Here is a 22,408-nt window from a genome sequence, read left to right as displayed (position 1 = left end):
CAAAGTATCCGCAACTTTATGAATACTACCTATTAAAACATGCGCTATCTTCGTTTATATTTCATTGAATACTATCAAAATTTCAGTATTTGAAGCAGAGTTTTTACTCTACATGATGGAATATCAAACAATTTCTTGCAATATTTCTAAATAGTTTTACTTTGTTGAAATGTTTACTGTTCATCCAGTTTATGCTGTTTTCCGACCGAATTTTCGATTTCTTGGGGAAAATTCTACCATTCTTCCGTGATGTTGTTCTTTGCAATAGAAAAGGATACACCATTTAAAAACTCGACCCTGCGCCTTGTCTAAAAAACTTACCTTTATGATATAACTTAAAAAAAACTGATGAACTTACCTCTCGCGCGTGGCTTTTGTTGTTATCTGGTATCGAAGTGCAATCTGTTATCAAAGTATCCGCATACCCAGCGTGATCATAGCAAGATATGTTCAGATTATACCCATGTTGCCAAGAGAAGCCACTTACCAGTGGAATCGAGTAATTAACCACAGATAACAGAGTGCAGACACGTCTCTCTTTACTATAAAATACCATTATTACAACTTGTAATAATTGTATTTACTTGTTGTTTTTTTACAAGTTTTAACCTTAACCATGAAAGTAGCCATAGTGTTCATGCGCGTGTCACATACCCAATTGTGTTATTTTGAAATCACTGCATTGTCAAAATATAGAACAAACATGCTAGACAGACCTACAGACTAACTGGACCAGGTGATTCTTATTTCCTCCAATTTAAACCTTTTGATAGTGGGTGTTAAGTAATAAAAGCTGAATTTCTTATAAGAGTAGAGAATTTATTTCTGTTTTGTACATTTCAGCTCGAGATTTGTTATGACCTAAATACCTTAAATCAAAAGTGAAAATCACTGTTTTTAACAGTCAATACATTTTAATATCTAAAGCAGGGTATAAAGTCACATTGCATTTAAATGTACAAAAATGTATTCACAATTAATACATATCACTATTGAAAGCTTTTTATAAAGTTACATCCTATTTACATGTATTTATAACATTAATTAAAACATAACAATGTACAATAATATACAAAATGTCAGATTTATATTCAGTCCGAGTATGATCACACATTTCCTAGCCCCGTTACCCATCGCTTTAACAAACATAAAAACAATTTTAGTCAAACAATGACTCAAATGACTACAAAAAGTACCCAACTTTTTGCAAGCATCTGTAATTGAGATTGCAGAACAAGTTAAAAGGAGCTTTTAATAAACAAATATTGCCTCTTAAACAAAAATATTATTTTTGCAAAAAAAAATCAAAACAGTAATAGAACCATGTTAGAAGGGTCAAATTTAGAAAATAAAAAGATTGCAAACTCAGCATTCATTAAGGGGATTTTTTTTGTTGACCATCACACTTGGCTGAGATTATAAAGCGTAACAAATATTCAGGTGTGGATGCAAACCATTTCAATATCTGACTTCCTAGGGCGAAAGTAACTAAGTAGGAAAGTTGAAAGATTTTGCTTTACTAGCCATTTGCATATAGATCCGTTCAACTTCATTGAATTGCCAGGAACATGTTAACTCATAGCCAGTTTGCGTCAAAAGAATAATTTACATTCCATTAAAATAACAAATATTACCAAATGTGCTTTGGTTATCACAAACAAAATGCACACGCTCTTTTGTATAAAATATTTTAACCCTTTAACACTCAATGTCGGAGTGCATTAATTTCATAATATTTTAGCACTTAATTGATTTTAATTCTAATTTATTGGAAGCGTCTATTTTATGGGACACTGAGTGAGCAATACGGAAGCAGCATTAAGAAGGTAAGTGTTCAAGCACATGTCTGTTTGATGCATCATGTGGCAGGGCGGATACTTAGCAAACTGCCAAACCAGAAATGTTGGATCACTGGAAATTTTGCCAATACCTGAAATCAAATCATAAAGACCATCGGGTATAATATGGTAAAATTGTAACATAATTGCTCATTAATTGTAACATATTGCCTAATCAACAATTAAACAAGTAGCATATTGCTTAATCAACAATTACACATGTAACATCCTGCCATAACAACATAAAATATTGCCTCATCAACATGTTCGAAATTGCCCCATCAAAATGTAACATATCACCTCATCAACATACAACACGCATCACATTTCCTTATCAACTATTCAACATTTAAAATATTGCCTCATCAATTGGGTACATATTGCATCATCAACATGTTATATACTGCCTATCAACAAGGTGAACATTCTGGCTTTGCCTTATTAAGATAATAACTTCTACATTTACATAAGCTTGATTAGTCATTGTCGGCTTGAGTTCTACTTAAATGTACCCTAGATGCTCTTAAGTATACTAAAATGTACCCTGGATGCTCTTAAGTATACTTAAATGTACCCTGGATGCTCTTAGGTATACTTAAATGTACTGTGGATGCTCTTAGGTATACTTCAATGTACCCTTATGCTCTTAAGTATACTTAAATGTACCCTGGATGCTCTTCCGTGATGTTTTTCTTTGCAATAGTAAAGGATACACCATTTAAAAACTCGGCCATGCGCCTTGTCTAAAAAACTTACCTTTATGATATAACTTAAAAAAAACCTGATGAACTTACCTCTCGCGCGTGGCTTTTGTTGTTATCTGGTATCGAAGTGCAATCTGTTATCAAAGTATCCGCATACCCAGCGTAATCATAGCAAGATATGTTCAGATTATACCCATGTTGCCAAGAGAAGCCACTTACCAGTGGAATCGAGTAATTAACCACAGATAACAGAGTGCAGACACGTCTCTCTTTACTATAAAATACCATTATTACAACTTGTAATAATTGTATTTACTTGTTGTTTTTTTACAAGTTTTAACCTTAACCATGAAAGTAGCCATAGTGTTCATGCGCGTGTCACATACCCAATTGTGTTATTTTGAAATCACTGCATTGTCAAAATATAGAACAAACATGCTAGACAGACCTACAGACTAACAGGACCAGGTGATTCATATTTCCTCCAATTTAAACCTTTTGATAGTGGGTGTTAAGTAATAAAAGCTGAATTTCTTATAAGAGTAGAGAATTTATTTCTGTTTTGTGCATTTCAGCTCGAGATTTGTTATGACCTAATTACCTTAAATCAAAAGTGAAAATCACTGTTTTTAACAGTCAATACATTTTAATATCTAAAGCAGGGCATAAAGTCACATTGCATTTAAATTTACAAAAATGTATTCACAATCAATACATATCACTATCGAAAGCTTTTTATAAAGTTACATCCTATTTACATGTATTTATAACATTAATTAAAACATAACAATGTACAATAATATACAAAATGTCAGATTTATATTCAGTCCGAGTATGATCACACATTTCCTAGCCCCGTTGCCCATCGCTTTAACAAACATAAAAACAATTTTAGTCAAACAATGACTCATATGACTACAAAAAGTACCCAACTTTTTGCAAGCATCTGTAATTGAGATTGCAGAACATGTTAAAAGGAGCATTTTAATAAATAAATATTGCCTCTTAAACAAAAATCTTATTTTTGCAAAAAAAAAATCAAAACAGTAATAGAACCATGTTAGAAGGGTCAAATTTAGAAAATAAAAAGATTGCAAACTCAGCATTCATTAAGGGGATTTTTTTGTTGACCATCACACTTGGCTGAGATTATAAAGCGTAACAAATATTCAGGTGTGGATGCAAACCATTTCAATATCTGACTTCCTAGGGCGAAAGTAACTAAGTAGGAAAGTTGAAAGATTTTGCTTTACTAGCCATTTGCATATAGATCCGTTCAACTTCATTGAAATGCCAGGAACATGTTAACTCTTAGCCAGTTTGCGTCAAAGGAATAATTTACATTCCATTAAAATAACAAATATTACCAAATGTGCTTTGGTTATCACAAACAAAATGCACACACACTTTTGTATAAAATATTTTAACCCTTAAACACTCAATGTCGGAGTGCATTAATTTCATAATATTTTAGCGCTTAATTGATTTTAATTTTAATTTATTGGAAGCGTCTGTTTTATGGGCAACTGGGTGAGCAATACGGAAGCAGCATTAAGAAGGTAAGGGTTCAAGCACATGTCTGTATGATGCATCACGTGGCAGGGCGGATACTTAGCAAACTGCCAAACCAGAAATGTTGGATCACTGGAAATTTTGCCAATACCTGAAATCAAATCATAAAGACCATCGGGTATAATATGGTAAAATTGTAACATAATTGCTCATTAATTGTAACATATTGCCTAATCAACAATTAAACAAAAAGCATATTGCTTAATCAACAATTCAACATGTAACATCCTGCCATAACAACATAAAATATTGCCTCATCAACATGTTCCAAATTGCCCCATCAAAATGTAACATATCACCTCATCAACATACAACACGCATCACATTTCCTTATCAACTATTAAACATTAAAAATATTGCCTCATCAATTGGGTACATATTGCATCATCAACATGTTATATACTGCCTTATTAACAAGGTGAACATTCTGGCTTTGCCTTATTAAGATAATAACTTCTACATTTACATTAGCTTGATTAGTCATTGTCGGCTTGAGTTCTACTTAAATGTACCCTGGATGCTCTTACATGTAGGTATAATTAAATGTACCCCAGGTATGGAAAATATACTAAAACATACCTGTGAATTCTAACTCTAAATTTGTTCTCTGATTATACTCCTTTAATTGACGTTTCGGCATAATGCCTTTATCAAAACATTGGAAATTATATGTTAACTACATTTTTACGTCTTTTGACTGCACAATTTAAATAACAAAGAAAAATTGACGTTGTACATGATGACGTCATAAATGGCGTTATATAAAATGGCGCCAAAAAAATGTAAAAATTCGCCAAAAATGAAATGACATTAAACACTTACATATTGTATCTTAATCCTATGTTAAATGTGTGCTTTATAAATTTGTTGTTGTCACCTTTTTTTCAAATTAATTATGTTCATATTTATGTCAATATTTAGTAAAATAACCGCTTTATTATCGAAGCTCAAACTAATAAAAGAATATTGAGGCAGGTTTGTATTCAAAGAGGATTTTGTTTTGTATTGTGTAGCGCCTTTACGACATTGGTCGGGTACGTTTAAGTATATTTTCTGTACCCGGGGTACATTTAAGTATACTTAAGAGTACCCGGTGTACATATAAGAAGTATACAAGCTGACAACCACCAATCGAGCTTTACATAACCTGTAACATATTGCATTATCAATTTGTAACAAATTGTGCATATTTTGACAAGGTAAAATGTGTTTTCTATTAATTTGTTAATCAACAAATTATAATCCCAGAAGCTCACACTATATAAGCAGTTCATTGTCACATTTTTACATGGCAAAAGTTGAGCTTTCATTTTCCATAATATTTTTATAACAAAAAAAATCATATCAAGGTTAACATTAACTAAACAGTATAATTCTAAATTTTGACAAGCCCAATGTGCAGCAAAGGCTAATCAAATAATTACGCTTATGTAAAGTTCACACTGACTATGCAGCAAAGTGAACATTTTACTAAGGCCATAACTGACTTTCCACAGTGGCAAAGCAAATACTTACAGGAACATTTATAGCTGGCAATTCTATATATAGATCTAGCTTAATTAAACAAATAGGACAATTCCCTAAGCAGTTGTCCAAACATATGAAACAATATTTACCTCTGCCTTGTACATTTTCACGAGACCAGCGTTGACTTTTTCCCAGTTGGGGACGGCACTTATGTTCCAAAGCTGGTTTGAATGCTCTGCAAAAGGACCTGTTTTCACCTGCAATTCAAACATGAGATACAAGAAACAATAGAAATGTTGAAAGAAATTTATGTCAATAGGAATCAATACAAACATCTACAAATGTCGGTGTTTGACACATAGATATGTCCCTGTTTTGTACTGAAAAGCCCATTTCCAATTTTAAGTCATAACAAATATGTGAGTACCCAAGAGCTTTTTCAAGCGGTGTTGCTGTTGGTGATCAATGCATAAGTTAAATCTAGTCAAACAAAACAAAAAATGATTTTAAAATCATTTAGTTAGTTCATAGTTAAAGTGAGGCTGGTTTATACATGTATGGTTTTATAGGGAATCCCTAAGCTACTTGCATCAAAAGTCCCAAACACCCCCTTATACAGTATATATATGGGTGCAGTACTATTGATAAAAGTAGCTGTGCAATTATCTAAACAATTTGGATTTAAATGTTTAAAATGTGTTGTAAATGTACAAACTACATACCTCATTAATGTACTTTATACAGCTTAGAAACATGTAGTCTTTTGCAAAATGTTCATAGATTTCTGGCTTTATAAAAGATTTTGGCTGAATTCTTGGGTGGCCTGAAAAAAAAAAAAAACTGTATGTTGACATAAACATGACAACAAATTGTTTTTAACATACGAGACGTAATCATATTTACACACAACAGTCGTGCCATAAACAGAAAAAGTTTACATGGGTTAAATCCAAAAATCTTTATCTCTATTGCAATTAGTGATTAAAGATGCAAAATTAATATTGAATATTATCACTATACATTTTACCTGCATTCCAAAGAAGAAACACAAACTACTCAAAGTAAACATTCTGATGCAACACTAGCATAGTCAGTTTTATATTTACAAAACATGGCAAAGTGGCATAATTGGCGAGATAAAAACCTACTTAAAGCATGATTTGAGAGACTGAGACATTATGGGACCAAATGGATAGTACCGGTATTTTAATCCCCTAGATTCATGCATGTCTATGGTATACTTCACACAAAATACCACATACCAACGAGCTGTGCAGATCCCCATATGAAGGGCAAGAACTGATGGTCATCAAGAGCCCAGACCCCTTGAGAGCCTGCGGGCTCCATACGGTACGACAACTGTAGCCTGCGCACCAGAACCAAGTACCTTGTGAATAGATAACACATATGAGCCTCGCTCTGAGAAAACGGGGCTAAATGCATGTGCACAGAGTGTCATCACAGATTCGCCTGTGATACTTCCCGCAAAAACTGGTTTTTTGCTTAAAAGAGATGCGATTTAAACAACAAGTGCTGTCAGAGGACAGCACGCTCGACTATTCTAGTGCTTGACAGTATAACGTAAGCCATCATGGGGAAATTGTTCATATTCAATAATTTATTAGACGATCTTTCAAAAATAAAAAAAAGGAAAAAAAAAAAAAACATTGCGGGGGGTAGGGGGGATAGGGGGGGGGGGGGGGGGGGGTGAGAGGGGGGTATAATGTGGGGTGTGGTAATTTATTAGATGATGTTTAAAAAAAAATGGTTGGGGGGGGGGGGTTTGGGGGTGTAGGGGGGGGGAGGGGGGTGAGAGGGGGTATAATGTGGGGTGGGGTGATTTATTAGATGATGTTAAAAAAAAAATTGGGGGGGGGGGGGGAGGGTGGGGGGGAAGTGATTCTGGGTAGGAGCGTGGGGTATTGTTTGGGTGGAATCCATTGTGGTATTCCGGTAAGTGTTGTTTTGTCAACGTAATAATAAAATGTGATCATAAATAAAGAAGTTATGGCAATTTAAGCAAAATGTTCAATTATCTAAGTGTAAAAGGGGCCATAATTATGTCAAAATGCTTGATAAAGTGTACTGCTTTTATTTATAGGTTGGGGTCATGTTGGTAAAAAAGTATGCAACATACGGGTATAAAAGAAATATGTCAAAGGATATAGGAAATATTTGCGGTAGTATGCAAACTGTAACATAGATTTATAAATAATATGCATATTCTAAGTATAAAAGGGGCAATAATTCTGTCAAAATGCTTGATACAGTTGTCTGCTCTTGTTTATAGGTTGGGGTCATGATGGTTAACAAGTATGCAAAATATGAAAGCAATATGTCAAAAGACATTAAAAATAGTTGGGGTAGTACGCAAACTTTAACATTTGCTGCATATTCTAAGTGGAAAAGGGGCCATAATTATGACAAAATGCTGGAAAGAGTTGTCTGCTCTTGTTTATAGGTTATGGTCATGATGGTTAACAAGTATGCAAAATATGAAAGCAATATGTCAAGGGACATTGAAAAAAGTTGGGGTAGTACACAAACTTTAACATTTGCTGCATATTCTAAGTGGAAAAGGGGTCATAATTATGACAAAATGCTTGATAGAGTTGTCTGCTCCTGTTCATAGGTTTGGGCCATGTTGGTAAACAAGTATGCAAAATATGAAAGCAATATGTCAAGGGACAAAGAAAATATTTGGGGTAGTACGAAAACTTTAACATTTGCACGCTAACGCTAACGCAGACTCCGGGGTGAGTAGGATAGCTCCACTATATATTTTATATATAATAGTCGAGCTAAAAATTACAACAAATACCAGAAAAGCGAAGTTTTGTCCCTGATTAGCCTGTGTACACTGCACAGGCTAATCTGGGATGACACTCTACGCACATGCATATACATGTAGCCCTTTTTTCCCAGACAGCGGATCATATGATTGCCTGTCAAATGGAAATGATAGAATCAAATCCTTTTAATTTACCTTCCTGTCAAAAGCAAAATACTTTGTTGAATTACACATTTTTTAATTAACGAACATTTTCAACACCAAAGCCCTATAAAATGGAATACATAGCTCTGTGCACATAAAATTACAAAAGGCCACTGTCAAATTAAACGCATGAAAATGGCAAATTCCGAAAAAGCTGCACTTTTTGCAGTTAAAAATTAACTATTTATTTCGAAAATAGCAATTGTTTCAAAATAAAATATTGATGGGTCAGTACAAAAATATGAATACAAATATGTAAAAGACATGGTCATGTAGTAATGTGACCAAGAACCATACCACAACTGGTCACAAATACCAACAGCTCATCAAGCACTTCAAAATTGACACATGTTCTTAAATTTAATGCAAGAAGTACTCATTAATGCCCATTCTAATGACAGAGACATAACCAAAGTCTGAATTTGACATTTTGTATACATTTTGTACCATGACCTTTTATACATGAGCTTCAATCTGAGAAAACTGGGCTGAATGCATGAGTGTAAAGTGTCATCCCAGATTAGCCCACGCATTAGGCCCCTTTTCTCAGATTAAGGCTAAAATACATGAAATAAAAATGAATTCTAATAAAGACACTGTGAGCATTACCTGGTGAAAACTGTGAGAATGAGAGCTTCAGCATCGGACTCCTCCAACAGCCCCAGCTTGTAAAAACACAACATGAAGGCCAAAAAAGCCAACTCGTGACCTAAAGCAAGGCATTGGGTTATAACATTTTAATTACAAGAGGACCAAGATGGCCGTAGTTCGCTCACCTGAGAGGAGTCGGTTCATTCAATCTTTACCAAACGTCAAACTTGACCTAGATATTGTCTAGACAAACATCCTGGTTAAGTTTCATCATTATTGAACCAAAACTGTGGCATATGGAGTGATTTTGTTTTTGTAAGATTTGACCTGGTGACCTATATTTTGAGTTGATCCCCCTTACCAAACATCAAACTTTGCTTACAAAAATAAATATTATGACCAAGATTCATAAAATCTGAAACAAAATTGTGACCTCTAGAGTGTTTACAAGGATTTTGTATAATATAATGAAAATTTGGACAATCTAAGGGCAATAATTATGGCATTAATTATGTGATATACATAAAACCAATCTTTTCACCAAGTTTCATGATGATTGGGCAAAAAATGTGACTTTTAGAGTGTTCACAAGCTTGTTTTACTACATATATATATATATGAGAAAACTCCCCCCCCCCCTGGCAGCCATGTTATTCAACTGACCGGAACCATATTCAAACTTAACTCTTATATCAAGGAAACAAATGTTCTGACAAAATTTCATGAAAATTGGGCCAAAAATGTGAAATCTAGAGTGTTCACATGTTTTCACTATATACATATAGAGAAAAATGCCCCACCCACTGGCGGCCATGTTTTTTCACCGATCTGAACCAATTTCGAACTCAACCAACATATCATTAAGACAAACATTTTGACAAAGTTACATGAAGATTGGGCATGAAATGTGACTTCTACAGTGTTTACAAGTTTTTTCTTGTTTTTTTACCTAGTGACCTAGTTTTTGACCAGGCACGACCCAGTTTCGAACTCGACCGAGATTTTATTGGGAAAAGGCTTCTGACCAAGTTTCATGAAAATCAGACAATCAATGTGGCCCCTAAAATGATTACGAACAAATGTGGGCGGACGATGGACAAAGACCTGTCACAAAAGCTCACCTGAGCAATCAGGTGAGCTAAAAACAGTCACCATTTGGAAAATGTTCAGAAGAGTGTGGAGAATATCTGACTTAAGATAGGGAAGGTAAGAATTCAAACGCTGCTTGGAGGCCTTTATAATTTACATTTATATCAACAAACACAGTACTGGTTATTCCCAGGTGACACTCTCGAGATGATCTCAATTAAGCAGTAGGCAAACACAGCTTGATCTGTCTTTAAAGTAAATTGACTCAGATAATTTAAAGTTAACTGATTGAATAAGTCTAATACACCAACTAACAACTTGAGAAAAACTCTCCTTGCAGGATTATGACAAAGAAAGTAAACCATATACACTATAATGAATATAAATATACAAAGAAACATAATAAAATAGATACAACCAACAATACTCGACATGGGAAAAAACATTTTCAAATTGGTGTTTAAGGGACAGTCAACCAAGCTTGATTGACGAAAAAAGAACAGTTCTAAAATACCGTATTTTTTTACAATTATTAGTTTATATTGATTAAATAAATGACTGGTATAATTATTACATTACTTGAAAAAATTTCATATTTTCAATATATTCGGTAATAAAGTTTTGTGATGTGAATTCGAAAGTACATTGCTAAAATAGGTGACATAACAATATACACACTATAAATAAAGCAAGTAGATTGATCATTTTATATATAACATATATACAATTCACTACACATGCACAATTTGCATTCCTGGGTTTACCACGTGACAATGATGATCAATCCACTTGCGTAATTTATAGTTAAGTGGTAGTTACCTAGTACCTGTACCCAGTAAAATTTATTGCCGAATATACTGAAAGTATGAAAACTTAACAACATTTTTCAAGTTATGCATTGTACCAGTCGTGATATTTTAATCAATATAAACTAATTATTGTAAAAAATTACTGTATTTTAGAACTTTTCTTTTGTCGTCAATCGCGGTTGACTGTCCCTTTAAAGCATGAGTAGGTTAAGACTCTTTAAGACTTGCTACAGGTCACTGTGGTGTAGTGGATATGGTGTCCACCTAGCTAACGGGAGGTCACGGGTTCAATCCCCACTGTTGCAGCGTTCTTTAAATCTCCCTCAAAGACACCAAGTACTAGTTATAGGCCCAGGAAACGAACTCGAGAGCGTTTCAAGTTATTAGGATTTTAGATGCAAGCAAGTTAAAATAAAAATGTTAAAACTAAGACATCTTAACTAATGTAAACAAAAATAAAGTGATCTAGAAAGCATCTCTGTTGTACCTGTCCCATAGTCAATTCTGGTTTGGTTTCCAAAAGAGTCAGAGAGATAGACTGCAATCTCTTCACTTGCTTTCTTGAAATTTTCATCCAAGAGATTTGAGATGAGATCTTGAGAGTTCTGAAATGGTTTGAAATTTTATTGCAAATACAAAAAAAAGGGCATATGTAAGATACCAAGGAAATTAATAGGAAAAAAGATATGTGTTTGTCAGAAACACTATGTCCCCTTCTGCGCCGCTTTGAAGCTGTATATTTGACCTTTGACCTTTAAGGATGACCTTGACCTTGACCTTTCACCACTCAAAATGTGCAGCTCCATGAGATACACATGCATGCCAAATATCAAGTTGCTATCTTTTATATTGCAAAAGTTATGGCAAATGTTAAAGTTTGACGAAAACAAACACACAAACCAACAGACAGGGCAAAAACAATATGTCCCCCACTTAGTGGTGGGGGACATAAAAAGTTTATGATTCTTTGAAAATTGAATCGAATAATATACATACGAGCTGCAACATACCAAAATGGGTCATATGCCATATGTGGCAAGCAAACACCAGACCAGCCTGCGCAATAATGAATTCTGGTTTGTAGCTAAGCTGTCCAGTATAAAGGTTTTGTGGTCTCATTAGTGGACAGCGTAGCTCCTGACTGAGCTCATGTTGAATATGACATAAAACCCTTTTTCGCATGAAGTAGCTCATATACTGAAAACGTTCAAATTTACCTTAAGCCTGCATATAAGAACGAATGTGTTGAATGAACACATGCCGTAAAGGCAAAAATAAGTAGAGCAGGAGCAAACCATGCCTACTTGTTTCATCTTGTCAAACCAGGACCTGAATGCCTTGTTTCCAAACCTCTGGGGCTGATCTACTGGTGGGCACTCTGCTATGTAGCTGTCCAACGTGTCCAGGAGTTTCAACAGGCCCACAATCATCTGTAATGCAATAAAAAGGTTGCCGTGGCGTAGTGGATATGGTGCCAGCCTAACGATAGAGATGACATGGGTTTGATCCCCATGCACCATGGCCGCATTCTTTCTATCTCCCAAAGACACCCAGGTTCTACCCAGCAAACAGATTTGAGAGAGCTTCAATAAGCATTTGGCTTTCGATGCAATTGAGCTAATATAAATAGGTTTTAATTTATTATCTGTAATGCAATTGTGCCACACAATTTACCACTTAATTTTTTTTAGGTTGCTCTGCCTTTTTGATAGTCTAAGGTTGACTTTCCAAGGATTCAAACACAACATTTGATTGTGCAACCCTGAGCTATTAATTACCACCTATCTGATAATATATCCATATGATTTACAAGAAGTGAAGAACATGTAGCAGGCTCAGTCTGTCTGATTGTCTTAGGTTGTTTGTCTAAAGATTGAAACATAAAATATTAAGACTATGTAACCATGAGTTATTATTCACCATCCATATTCCTCAATTGATTATTGGCTAAGACAATTCTTGATAGACAAGTTGCAACTGATCAATCAATATTAATTATGAGTATTTGTTGTTAACAATATTGCATACATTTTGTGCATAAAATTAGCTCCAAATTAAACTTGGTAAATGAACAAGACAACATGTCAAGCCCATTTTCAATAATGGTTGTACTTATTTTGAAAACTGCAACATCCATATGTTCAAATTTTGGTCTCTATTTGGGTATTGAACTTTGCCAAAGTGGTTTAACCCATCGATCAATATGGTACACAGTTTTAGTAAATTATTCTCAAAATGACCTACATGATGAATGATGAAGTTGCAGTCTAGAGAAATTGTTATTTGATAAAAGCAAAATTTTTACCTTTAAGTTACAGTTTGCACCTGATATTTCACTTTTAAAAGTGATCTTGATCTTTAAGGAAGGGATCTTCAGTTTCCAGATGGTGGAAAATTTGTGATTATTTTTTTTCAAATTACATTTATGAATGATTTGGTAACAATCAGGACATGTTTTATGGGAAAATTTAACCTTTGACCTTTAAAGGTGACCTTGACCTTTGCAGAAGGGACACTGATGGCACATGTAACACATTATGTCCTCTAAGTGTTACCTTGACCTTTGAGGTGAGTAACTGACGTTCTTGTTACACCTAACCCATTGTCCTATAATAGTGAAATTCTTCTGTGTTTTTTTAATTTCACAATAAATTACAAAGTTGCAGTCCATTCAAGATCAGACTCAGGCACCCACAAACAAATCCTCAACAATTTTGACTGCTATATTGAGCTTTCTGCAAGAGGCTTGACAAAAATACAGTGATTTCCCCCAATACAAGCACCTGATGCAAGTGTGCATATTTGCATCTCCACACAATTTGTACTGTCTATTCATTATCTTTATTATAAACGATGTTTTTTTCTTAATTATGCATTGATTTATAATGTCAGCAGATCTATCATATAGATTAATCATTTAAGATTAAAAAATATAAATAAAAACTAGATGATTTAAAACAGTATTTTCAGGTAAATGAAACATGTCTGTATTGATTTTTAAAGTCTTTCATGTTGGAGGTACCAGTCATTAAGGAGTATTATCACAATTTTATTTCATTTTTTTTAAATTTAGTAATACAGAGTTAAGTCCCTTTAACACCCTGTAATGAAACCAGTACCTACTGGTGAGAGGGATCTGTCAGCACCAACTTTCTTGCCTTTCACTGCTTCATTCATGGCTTGAATGAATCCTGTTAGGTCCTTGTATGCCTGTAATGCAAAAAGCATTTACATCAAATACTATGAACTGCTGTATAAACGACACAGTTTTTACCTCCAAAAGCCAATATCAAAATCTGGTGTATCTAAAACACTGCTATCCAACAATTGAAAGCAAAGTCAAAACAATAACATAACTAGAAATGGCGCGGCAGAGGCCGATGCGTATCCCCACGCCGCATGTTTGACCCAGGGGCACCCCATAATTGGTAATGGGGCCATGCATAGTTGAAATTGACCGTATTGTCATAAGAGAAGTTCAGTATCAATTAGAAGTGAATCGGTGTAGAAATGAAGAAATTATAGTAATAGACAATTTTGGGTGGATGTGGCCTATTATGGGTTGGGCGCCCCAGGGTTGGTAAAGGGGCCATACATAGTTGAGATTGACCTTATTATTTTAAGAGATGTTTAGTATCAATTTGAAGTAAATCGGTGTAGAAATGAAGAAATTATAGTAAAAGGCAATTTTGGGTGGGTGTGGCCTATGTGGGCGGGACGCCCCAGAGTTGGTAATGGCACCATGCATAGTTGAGATTTATTGTATTGTCATAAAAGAGGTTCAGTATCAATTTGAAGTGAATCAGTGTAGAAATGAAGATATTATAGTAAAAAGCAATTTTGGGTGGGCGTGGCCTATGTGGGCGGGGCGCCCCAGGGTTGGTAATGGGGCCATGCATAGTTGAGATTAACTGTATTGTCATAAGAGAGGTTCAGTATCAATTTGAAGTGAATCGGTGTAGAAATGAAGAAATTATAGTAAAAGACAATTTTGGGTGGGTGTGGCCTATTATGGGCGGGGCGCCCCTGGGTTGGTAATGGGGCCTTACATAGTTGAGATTGACCGTATTGTCATAAGAGATGTTCAGTATCAATTTGAAGTAAATCTGTGTAGAAATGAAGAAATTATAGTAAAAGGCAATTTTGGGTGGGCTTGGCCTATGTGAGCGGGGCGCCCCAGGGTTGGTAATGGCCCTATGCATAGCTGAGATTGACCGTATTGTCATAAGAGAGGTTCAGTATCAATTTGAAGTGAATCGGTGTTGAAATGAAAAAATTATAGTAAAAGGCAATTTTGGGTGGGCTTGGCCTATGTGGCTGGGGCCTATGTGGGCGGGGCGCCCCAGGGTTGGTAATGGGGCCATGCATAGCTGAGATTGACCGTATTGTCATAAGAGAGGTTCAGTATCAATTTGAAGTGAATCGGTGTAGAAATGAAGAAATTATAGTAAAAGGCAATTTTGGGTGGGCGTGGCCTATGTGACCGGGGCGCTCCAGGGTTGGTAATGGGGTCATGCATAGTTGAGATTGACCTTATTGTCATAAGAGAGGCTCAGTATCAATATGAAGTAAATCAGTGCAGAAATGAAGAAGTTAATGTAAAATAACATAAAAAAATGAGTGAAAATCTCTTACCCGGCCCCGCCCCAACCCCCATAACTTTTGACCCAGGGGTCAGATCAAAATTCCGTCACTGTCACCCTTGCACATATGCTCATAGCTACCATGTATGTAAGTTTCAAGGTTCTAGTGCTAATAGTGTAGGAGGAGCAGGACGGACGGACAGACGCACGTCATTACAATATCCTCACTTTTTCTCCGAAAATCATGGGGAAAAGTAAACAAGAGATGTGTTGTCAGAAACACAATTCCCCTTCCTTAGCCGCTTTGAAGCCATATATTTGACCATTGACCCTGAATGATGACTTTGACCTTTCACCACTTAAAATGTGCAGCTCCATAAGATACACATGCATGCCAAATATCAAGTTGCTATCTTCAATATTGCTAAGTTATAACCAAGGTTAAAGTTTTGGGACAGAATGACAGACAGAAAGGCCAAAAATAATATACCCCCGATCATTCGATCCAGGGGCATAAAAATCAAAGTTAAAAAAAAGTTTCTATACCAGTTCTTTCATGTTAACAACTATACAGTGCTCAAATTATACAGTACTCCAGCTAGGATTTGAAAAGGGCAGGCGGGTGGGGGGGCTTTTTTGTCAAATGGGCACTTTCGACTCGCAGTACTTTGTCAAAAGGGCACTTTCTAGTGCAAAGGCGTTTCTGGAATGCTTCCTCTTGCATGTTAATTTATATGTTATTAATAATTGTTAGAATATATTATTCCCATTATTATAAAACCATTATTAAACCATTCAAATATAATGTCTAAAATGAGGAATAAATTAAATACAATGTAATAAGAGATTTACCGTATTAATTATCATATGTAAACAACAAAAAAAAGGATATCAGTAAAACTGATAGATGCTTCCCAATGATGCTTTGTCGATATATGGGTTAATTGTGTGGACAAAAGTGAGACCTTGAGAAAATCTAATATAAGCCTCAGTAACCTTGACCCCAGTGACCAAAAACCTCATCAAAAGGTAGAGGTCCATGCAAGGTACCTACATGCCAAATATATAAGAGATCTGTCAAATATTGAAGGGCTTTGAGAAACTGTAACAAAAGTGTGAAGGAAAATCTATTATTAGCTTTGGTGACCTTGACCTTAACCCTAGAGACCTTAAACGTCATCAAAAGGTAGAGGTCCATGCAAGGTACCTACATGCCAAATATGAAAGAGATTGGTAAAGTATTGAAGGTGCTATGAGAAACTGTAACAAAAGTGTGACATAAAAATCTATTATTAGCCTTGGTGACCTGGACCCCAGTGACCTCAAACGTCATCAAAAGGTAGAGGTCCATGCAAGGTACCTTCATGCCAAATATGAAAGAGATCAATTAAGTATTGAAGGCGCTATGAGAAACTGTAACAAAAGTGTGAAGGAAAATCTATTATAAGCTTTGGTGACCTTGACCCCAGTGACCTCAAACGTCATCAAAAGGTAGAGGTCCATGCAAGGTACCTACATGCCAAATATGAAAGAGATCGGTAAAGTATTGAAGGTGCTATGAGAAACTGTAACAAAAGTGTGACGGAAAAATCTATTATTAGCCTTGGTGACCTTGACCCCAGCAGTGCTCCAGCTAGGCCTAAAACGAAGGGCGCCGCGCCCTGCCCTCCCGAACCTCCGCCCTGACCCCCCCCCCCCCGAACCTCCGCCCTCCCCCCCCCCCCCTCAAAAAAAAAAAATAAATAAAAAATAAAAAAATCTCTTATTACATTGTAATTAGTTTAATCCTCATTGTAGACATTATATTTGAATGGTTTAATAATAATGGGATCAATACAATTATTTATATCATATAAATGAACATGCAATAGAAAGCATTCCAGAAACACCTGCGCGCTCGAACGTGCCCTTTTCACAAAATACTGCGCGTCGAAAGTGCCCTTTTCACAAAATACTGCGCGTCGAAAGTGCCCTTTTGACAAAAAAGCCCCCCTGCCCTTTTCAAATCCTAGCTGGAGCACTGCCCCAGTGACCGCAAACGTCATCAAAAGGTAGAGGTCCGTGCAAGGTTAGGTACCTACATGCCAAATATGAAAGAAATCGGTAAAGTATTGAAGGCGCTATGAAAAACTGTAACAAAAGTGTGAAGGAAAATCTATTACATTTGTATTAGCTTTGGTGACCTTGACCTTGACTCCAGTGTCCTTAGGTAGATAGAGTTATGGTTCTTAGTCACTGCACTTCTTCTACTTGCCATCTGTTTATATTTCAAGTTTCAAGTAAATCCCTTTGGTAGATTTAGAGTTATGCTCCGGACAAAAATTTACTTTGAAATTAAATAAAGGGAGATAATAAAAAAACTAAGGTAGATAGAGTTATGGTTCTTAGTCACTGCACTTCTCCTACTTGCCATCTGTTTATATTTCAAGTTTCAAGTACATCTCTTTAGTAGATTTAGAGTTATGCTCTGGACAAAAATTTACTTTGAAATTATATAAATGGGGAGATAATTAAAAAACAAAGGTAGATAGAGTTATGGTTCTTGGTCACTGCACTTCTCCTAGTTGCCATCTGTTTATATTTCAAGTTTCAAGTAAATCCCTTCAGTAGTTTTAGAGTTATGCTCCGGACAAGAATTTAGTTCCTACGGAAGGACAAACTGGCAACTATATGCTCCCCATATATATATATGGGCAGCATAAAAATATTTTTATTTAATGGCAGGGGGGGACCCTAGGAAGGGCAGGGCGGAGGTTTGGAGGGGCAGGGTGGGGCGCATTTCAATTAAGGCCCAGCTTGAGCACTGATAATAACTTCCTTCCAGATGGTAATTGTCATCAAATGATGGTTAGTTGTACATGTATTTACATTGTGTACGTATTGGAAACTGCCTTTAATCATGAAAACCAGTATAAACAAATAATTATTAAAAGCTGCTACATTATTTTTTGAAGCAAAGATTGTTAGGTTTCGTCTTTTGGGTATAACACAGTCCCTAAATTTTTTTTTGGTAATTACATGTTAGAATTTATTTTAAAATCCACATGTGCTTTAAAAGGTTATGATTAGGACAAATTATTCAGGTTATGCTTCCCTAATTTGACTTTTTACCTAAATTGAGGCGTTTGGATCTCCGGATAATTGTTTAGTCTAATCATATTTTATTCCCTGCTTTACATTTGAATATCATTTGCAATGTCCAGCTAATATTCAGCTTATATTCAAAACTCCAGTTACTAACTTTAAAAAAATATCAAGCTTCTATTAAACAGCTTTCCATACGGCATTAACCAATTGCTTAGATAAAGAGTCAATTTGGCTCAAGAAAAAAAGATTGTGGCTTTAAAGTTATTTTTGATCTGTAGTTTTTAACTTCTTTCTCATTTAGTCATTTAATGAAACAGTGGGATATTCTAGCTGTTACTTAAATATATACATGTATAAACATTGGCATTGTCAAACAGAAATATACCACAACCATGATAACAAACAATCATCTATACACTAAGTGACAACAATTTTAACAAATTGTCATCCAGATTAGTATTTCTTTTTTTCAATTAGGGCTTTCTTTCCAAATAGAAAGCACTGAACATTTGTGATGTCATTATTCTTGATGAATGTTGCTATTTGTCATACTGAGCACCTAAACATTTAGTACTCTAACAATGAGTTGTCCAACACTATGAATTTTGTTTATTTTATTTGTGTATCATTAACAAGTGATCAACTTTTATTTTATTTTTCCAACAATAATTTTTAAAACATGTTTTGTTTAAATAAATGCTTTTATCTCAATCAATTAACTGTTTTCTTGCACTCCATCTAATCATGCTGATGAATAAAGACATAATATGGCCCTTTTCAAAAGGAAATATCAGGGTTTTTGTCCATGTGTATTCTTTAATGAAATCTGAAAGTCAAAATAGCAGATTAAATACCCAAATCACTCAGAATCATAAAACTAGTATCATACCATCACATGCACATTGATAAAACAACACAGCTAGAGATAAATGTAAGCAATGTACAATTCAAACAAGTGTCATGACATTTGATTTGTAATGTAACAATTTCACGCTTTATTCATACAGATATTAAAAAGGGGTTTGTCAGGAGAGTTTTATAAAGTTACTTTTACCACAACATACAAGATCATCTCAGTGTCTCTCTATATATATATATAAATAACCTCTGAGTTTTCCCATTTAGGAATATCCTCAGGTCCCATCCCTACTTGCTTTGTGGGAACCACAAACTGATGGTTCTCAATATCAAACTTGGGGATCTCCTCCCTCGGAACTAAAAATAATACAAACAAGATTAATCATCAATAATGCTGCGTGAGCTTAAAGAAAAGTTACAGGGCTAAACATTTTCTTTTATAATAGCCAAAATACCTTAACACTTTCCCTCTCAGAGGCGACATGAAAATGGCTATGTGCAGACCACATAAAACCAGAACAGCCCAGGGCTCACGCTGGGCTCAAATTTAAGGGAGAAGTGACTTCTTCCTGAACACTGATTTAGGGAGAAGTGAGGAGACTCTAGGGAGAAGTGGAGAGACTCGGACACAAGGGTTTGCATGTAGGGCGTTACAACACACATATATGTGTATCACATTATTGAAGCATACCACTGTAGTACACATAATTATATTTCTTTTGTGTATCTTAATTTTTCCAGCAGTTCTAATTAACCAAGTATTAATAGACACGACAGATAAATAACTAAACTTTTACTAGCTCTATATTCAATCCATTTTGATGTAAATATCATATTATACAGACTAAAGTATTTTAAAGATAATATGTTTATGAAGCAGTAGATAACATAAGCTTAATAAATCTGTCAGACCAGATAAATATTTAAGTTTGATATATGACATTTAGCATATGCTTTCTTAATAATTATTTGTTATTTTTTATAGTCGTTCCAATTGCAAGTTCATGTGAATACAATTCGAAATATGATAAGCACAGCGTCCGCATCACCCCATCTGTATTCTTCATTCTATTTCTTCTTTAAAGAACTTTGAAATTAAATTATAATCGACGAAAAATAATGTATCGAAAAAGACAGTCCGAAAAATTGTACGCATTACGCACATGACACAAATTGTGCATATTGTTTGACAGCAAAAAATGAAAATCTGAATCCTAGCAAATACGTTATGAATATACAATTTAATTGACAAATTGCTTTACAATAGCATAGTTTGTGGGGGAAAAAAAGACTTAATTATCACCTTTTAATTTCAAACGATAATCTGCAGAAAGGTGTAACATCATCGACATAGATCTAATTATTTAATTATCAACCTTTTGCTAATTCAGATTGATTGTCGGTAGAAATGTAAAGTGATAAACTTAGAAATATTTTTTTTATTGTTAGGCTCCTTTTTATTTGTTAATCTTTAAATACGACGTTTGCCATCGTCCGCTGTAGTGTTGGCAGATGACAATATCAACTGTGTATTTCCAAGAATACAGTGTCTGCGCATGAATGACCCAATATTATGTGTGAGCTAACTCAATGTTGATTGGCCAGCTACCATGTGACTTGAATGCTGACTTGACCAATATCGATCGCCGATTAGATTAGTTCGGAGGTTGGGAGAATCGGGGCGGGGTTTACCTCAAATTAACTGTCGCTCAATAGCGACACGCTCCGAGCTGCGACAGTGTGTATTGGAAAATTGAGTCAGAGCTTGACATCGAGAAAACTGGATGTAAACAAATTCCGATAAGAGGGAGACTGGAAGTCGCTTTTTATCAACAATTTCTTAAATTTTAGGCGACGTTTGGCGTAAGAAAGCGACTTAGTCGCTCACGTCGCCCCCTAGCGAGAGCCCTGCAGCCTGCGAGGAACTTCGCAGTCTGTTCAAGTTTTATGCCGTTTGCTGATCATCAGTATCTAAGGGTTGGAAATGACCCCTTTACAACTTGAATCTAGTAAGACCAGTCTTTAATTAAATTTAACTTTCTATCGGACTACGAATGGGTCAAAATACGTATCTAAGTGGTAAAGGGTTAAAACAGTAATTATTTTTATTATGGCAGTAATGTATGTCAGAGGTTTTATAACAATAAGCTGTAGCTAAATACAATTTTCTAGAGTCAAATTTGCAAATTTGTAGCCATAGGCTAATTTGGTGAATGAAAATGCAATTTGATGAATGGCAACGCAAGTTCTGAGGAACGAAAAAAGCCCACAAATAGGTTTCATTCTATGATGGTGAGACTAAGATAGATACAGTTAAGTCCGGTAATCTTGCGCGTCCGGTAAACTTGCGCACTCCGCAGTTGGCGAATTTCGCAGACGACGAATGGTTTTCTTTAGTAATGAAAGATGGAATTTCACATTTTTAAGAATTAAAGGATTTAAAAAGTACGAATTCCATGCAAAATAAAATTTGATCATTACATTTTAACACCGGTTGTGTCATCCCTACAAATGTATTGTAAACACTGACCTACTTACGATACATTTCAAATGAATCACAAATTCCCTGCAGTCTTTAGCGTTTTCATACTTCAAATTAAGAATTCATAAATCCAAAGTGTAATTAAGCATTCCATTGCAAAATATCCGATCAGTTATGTATTTTTTGGCAATTGAAAATATATCGCATCAGACGCCATTGTCATTTCCCGCCATTCTGTCAAACCACATTTGGTTTGATCTCCGCATGCGCAAACCTAGTTTTGATAATTTCTGTAAACTATGGAAGCATGATCTTGGTAAAATTAACCCTGTT

The 22,408-nt window shown here is 35.2% G+C and overlaps 1 protein-coding gene across 4 annotated transcripts in view; it reads right to left on the bottom strand.

Annotated features, from left to right (window-relative positions):
• Positions 1–824: 824 nt before the first annotated feature.
• LOC127837850 (serine/threonine-protein phosphatase 2A activator-like) overlaps positions 825–22,408 on the bottom strand; it is a 23,134-nt gene continuing 1,550 nt past the window's right edge. For 2 of the 4 annotated variants that reach the window (XM_052365261.1, XM_052365258.1), the window contains exons 2-10: positions 19,841–19,950; positions 14,189–14,275; positions 12,370–12,495; positions 11,553–11,670; positions 9,186–9,285; positions 6,844–6,968; positions 6,304–6,404; positions 5,731–5,838; positions 3,073–4,205 (exon numbers count right to left, since the gene is read on the bottom strand). In XM_052365261.1, coding sequence (XP_052221221.1) covers positions 4,134–4,205; positions 5,731–5,838; positions 6,304–6,404; positions 6,844–6,968; positions 9,186–9,285; positions 11,553–11,670; positions 12,370–12,495; positions 14,189–14,275; positions 19,841–19,879 — 876 coding nt within the window. In that variant the 5' untranslated portion in view covers positions 19,880–19,950 and the 3' untranslated portion in view covers positions 3,073–4,133. Of the gene's footprint in view, positions 1,931–3,072; positions 4,206–5,730; positions 5,839–6,303; positions 6,405–6,843; positions 6,969–9,185; positions 9,286–11,552; positions 11,671–12,369; positions 12,496–14,188; positions 14,276–19,840; positions 19,951–22,408 lie in introns of those variants that run through there. The other 2 variants (XM_052365259.1, XM_052365262.1) reach the window with 2 other exon arrangements.

Source organism: Dreissena polymorpha, chromosome 7 (genome assembly GCF_020536995.1).
Source record: "Dreissena polymorpha isolate Duluth1 chromosome 7, UMN_Dpol_1.0, whole genome shotgun sequence".
NCBI classification, from domain to species: domain Eukaryota; kingdom Metazoa; phylum Mollusca; class Bivalvia; order Myida; family Dreissenidae; genus Dreissena; species Dreissena polymorpha.
This window is presented reverse-complemented; position numbering and strand designations above follow the sequence as displayed.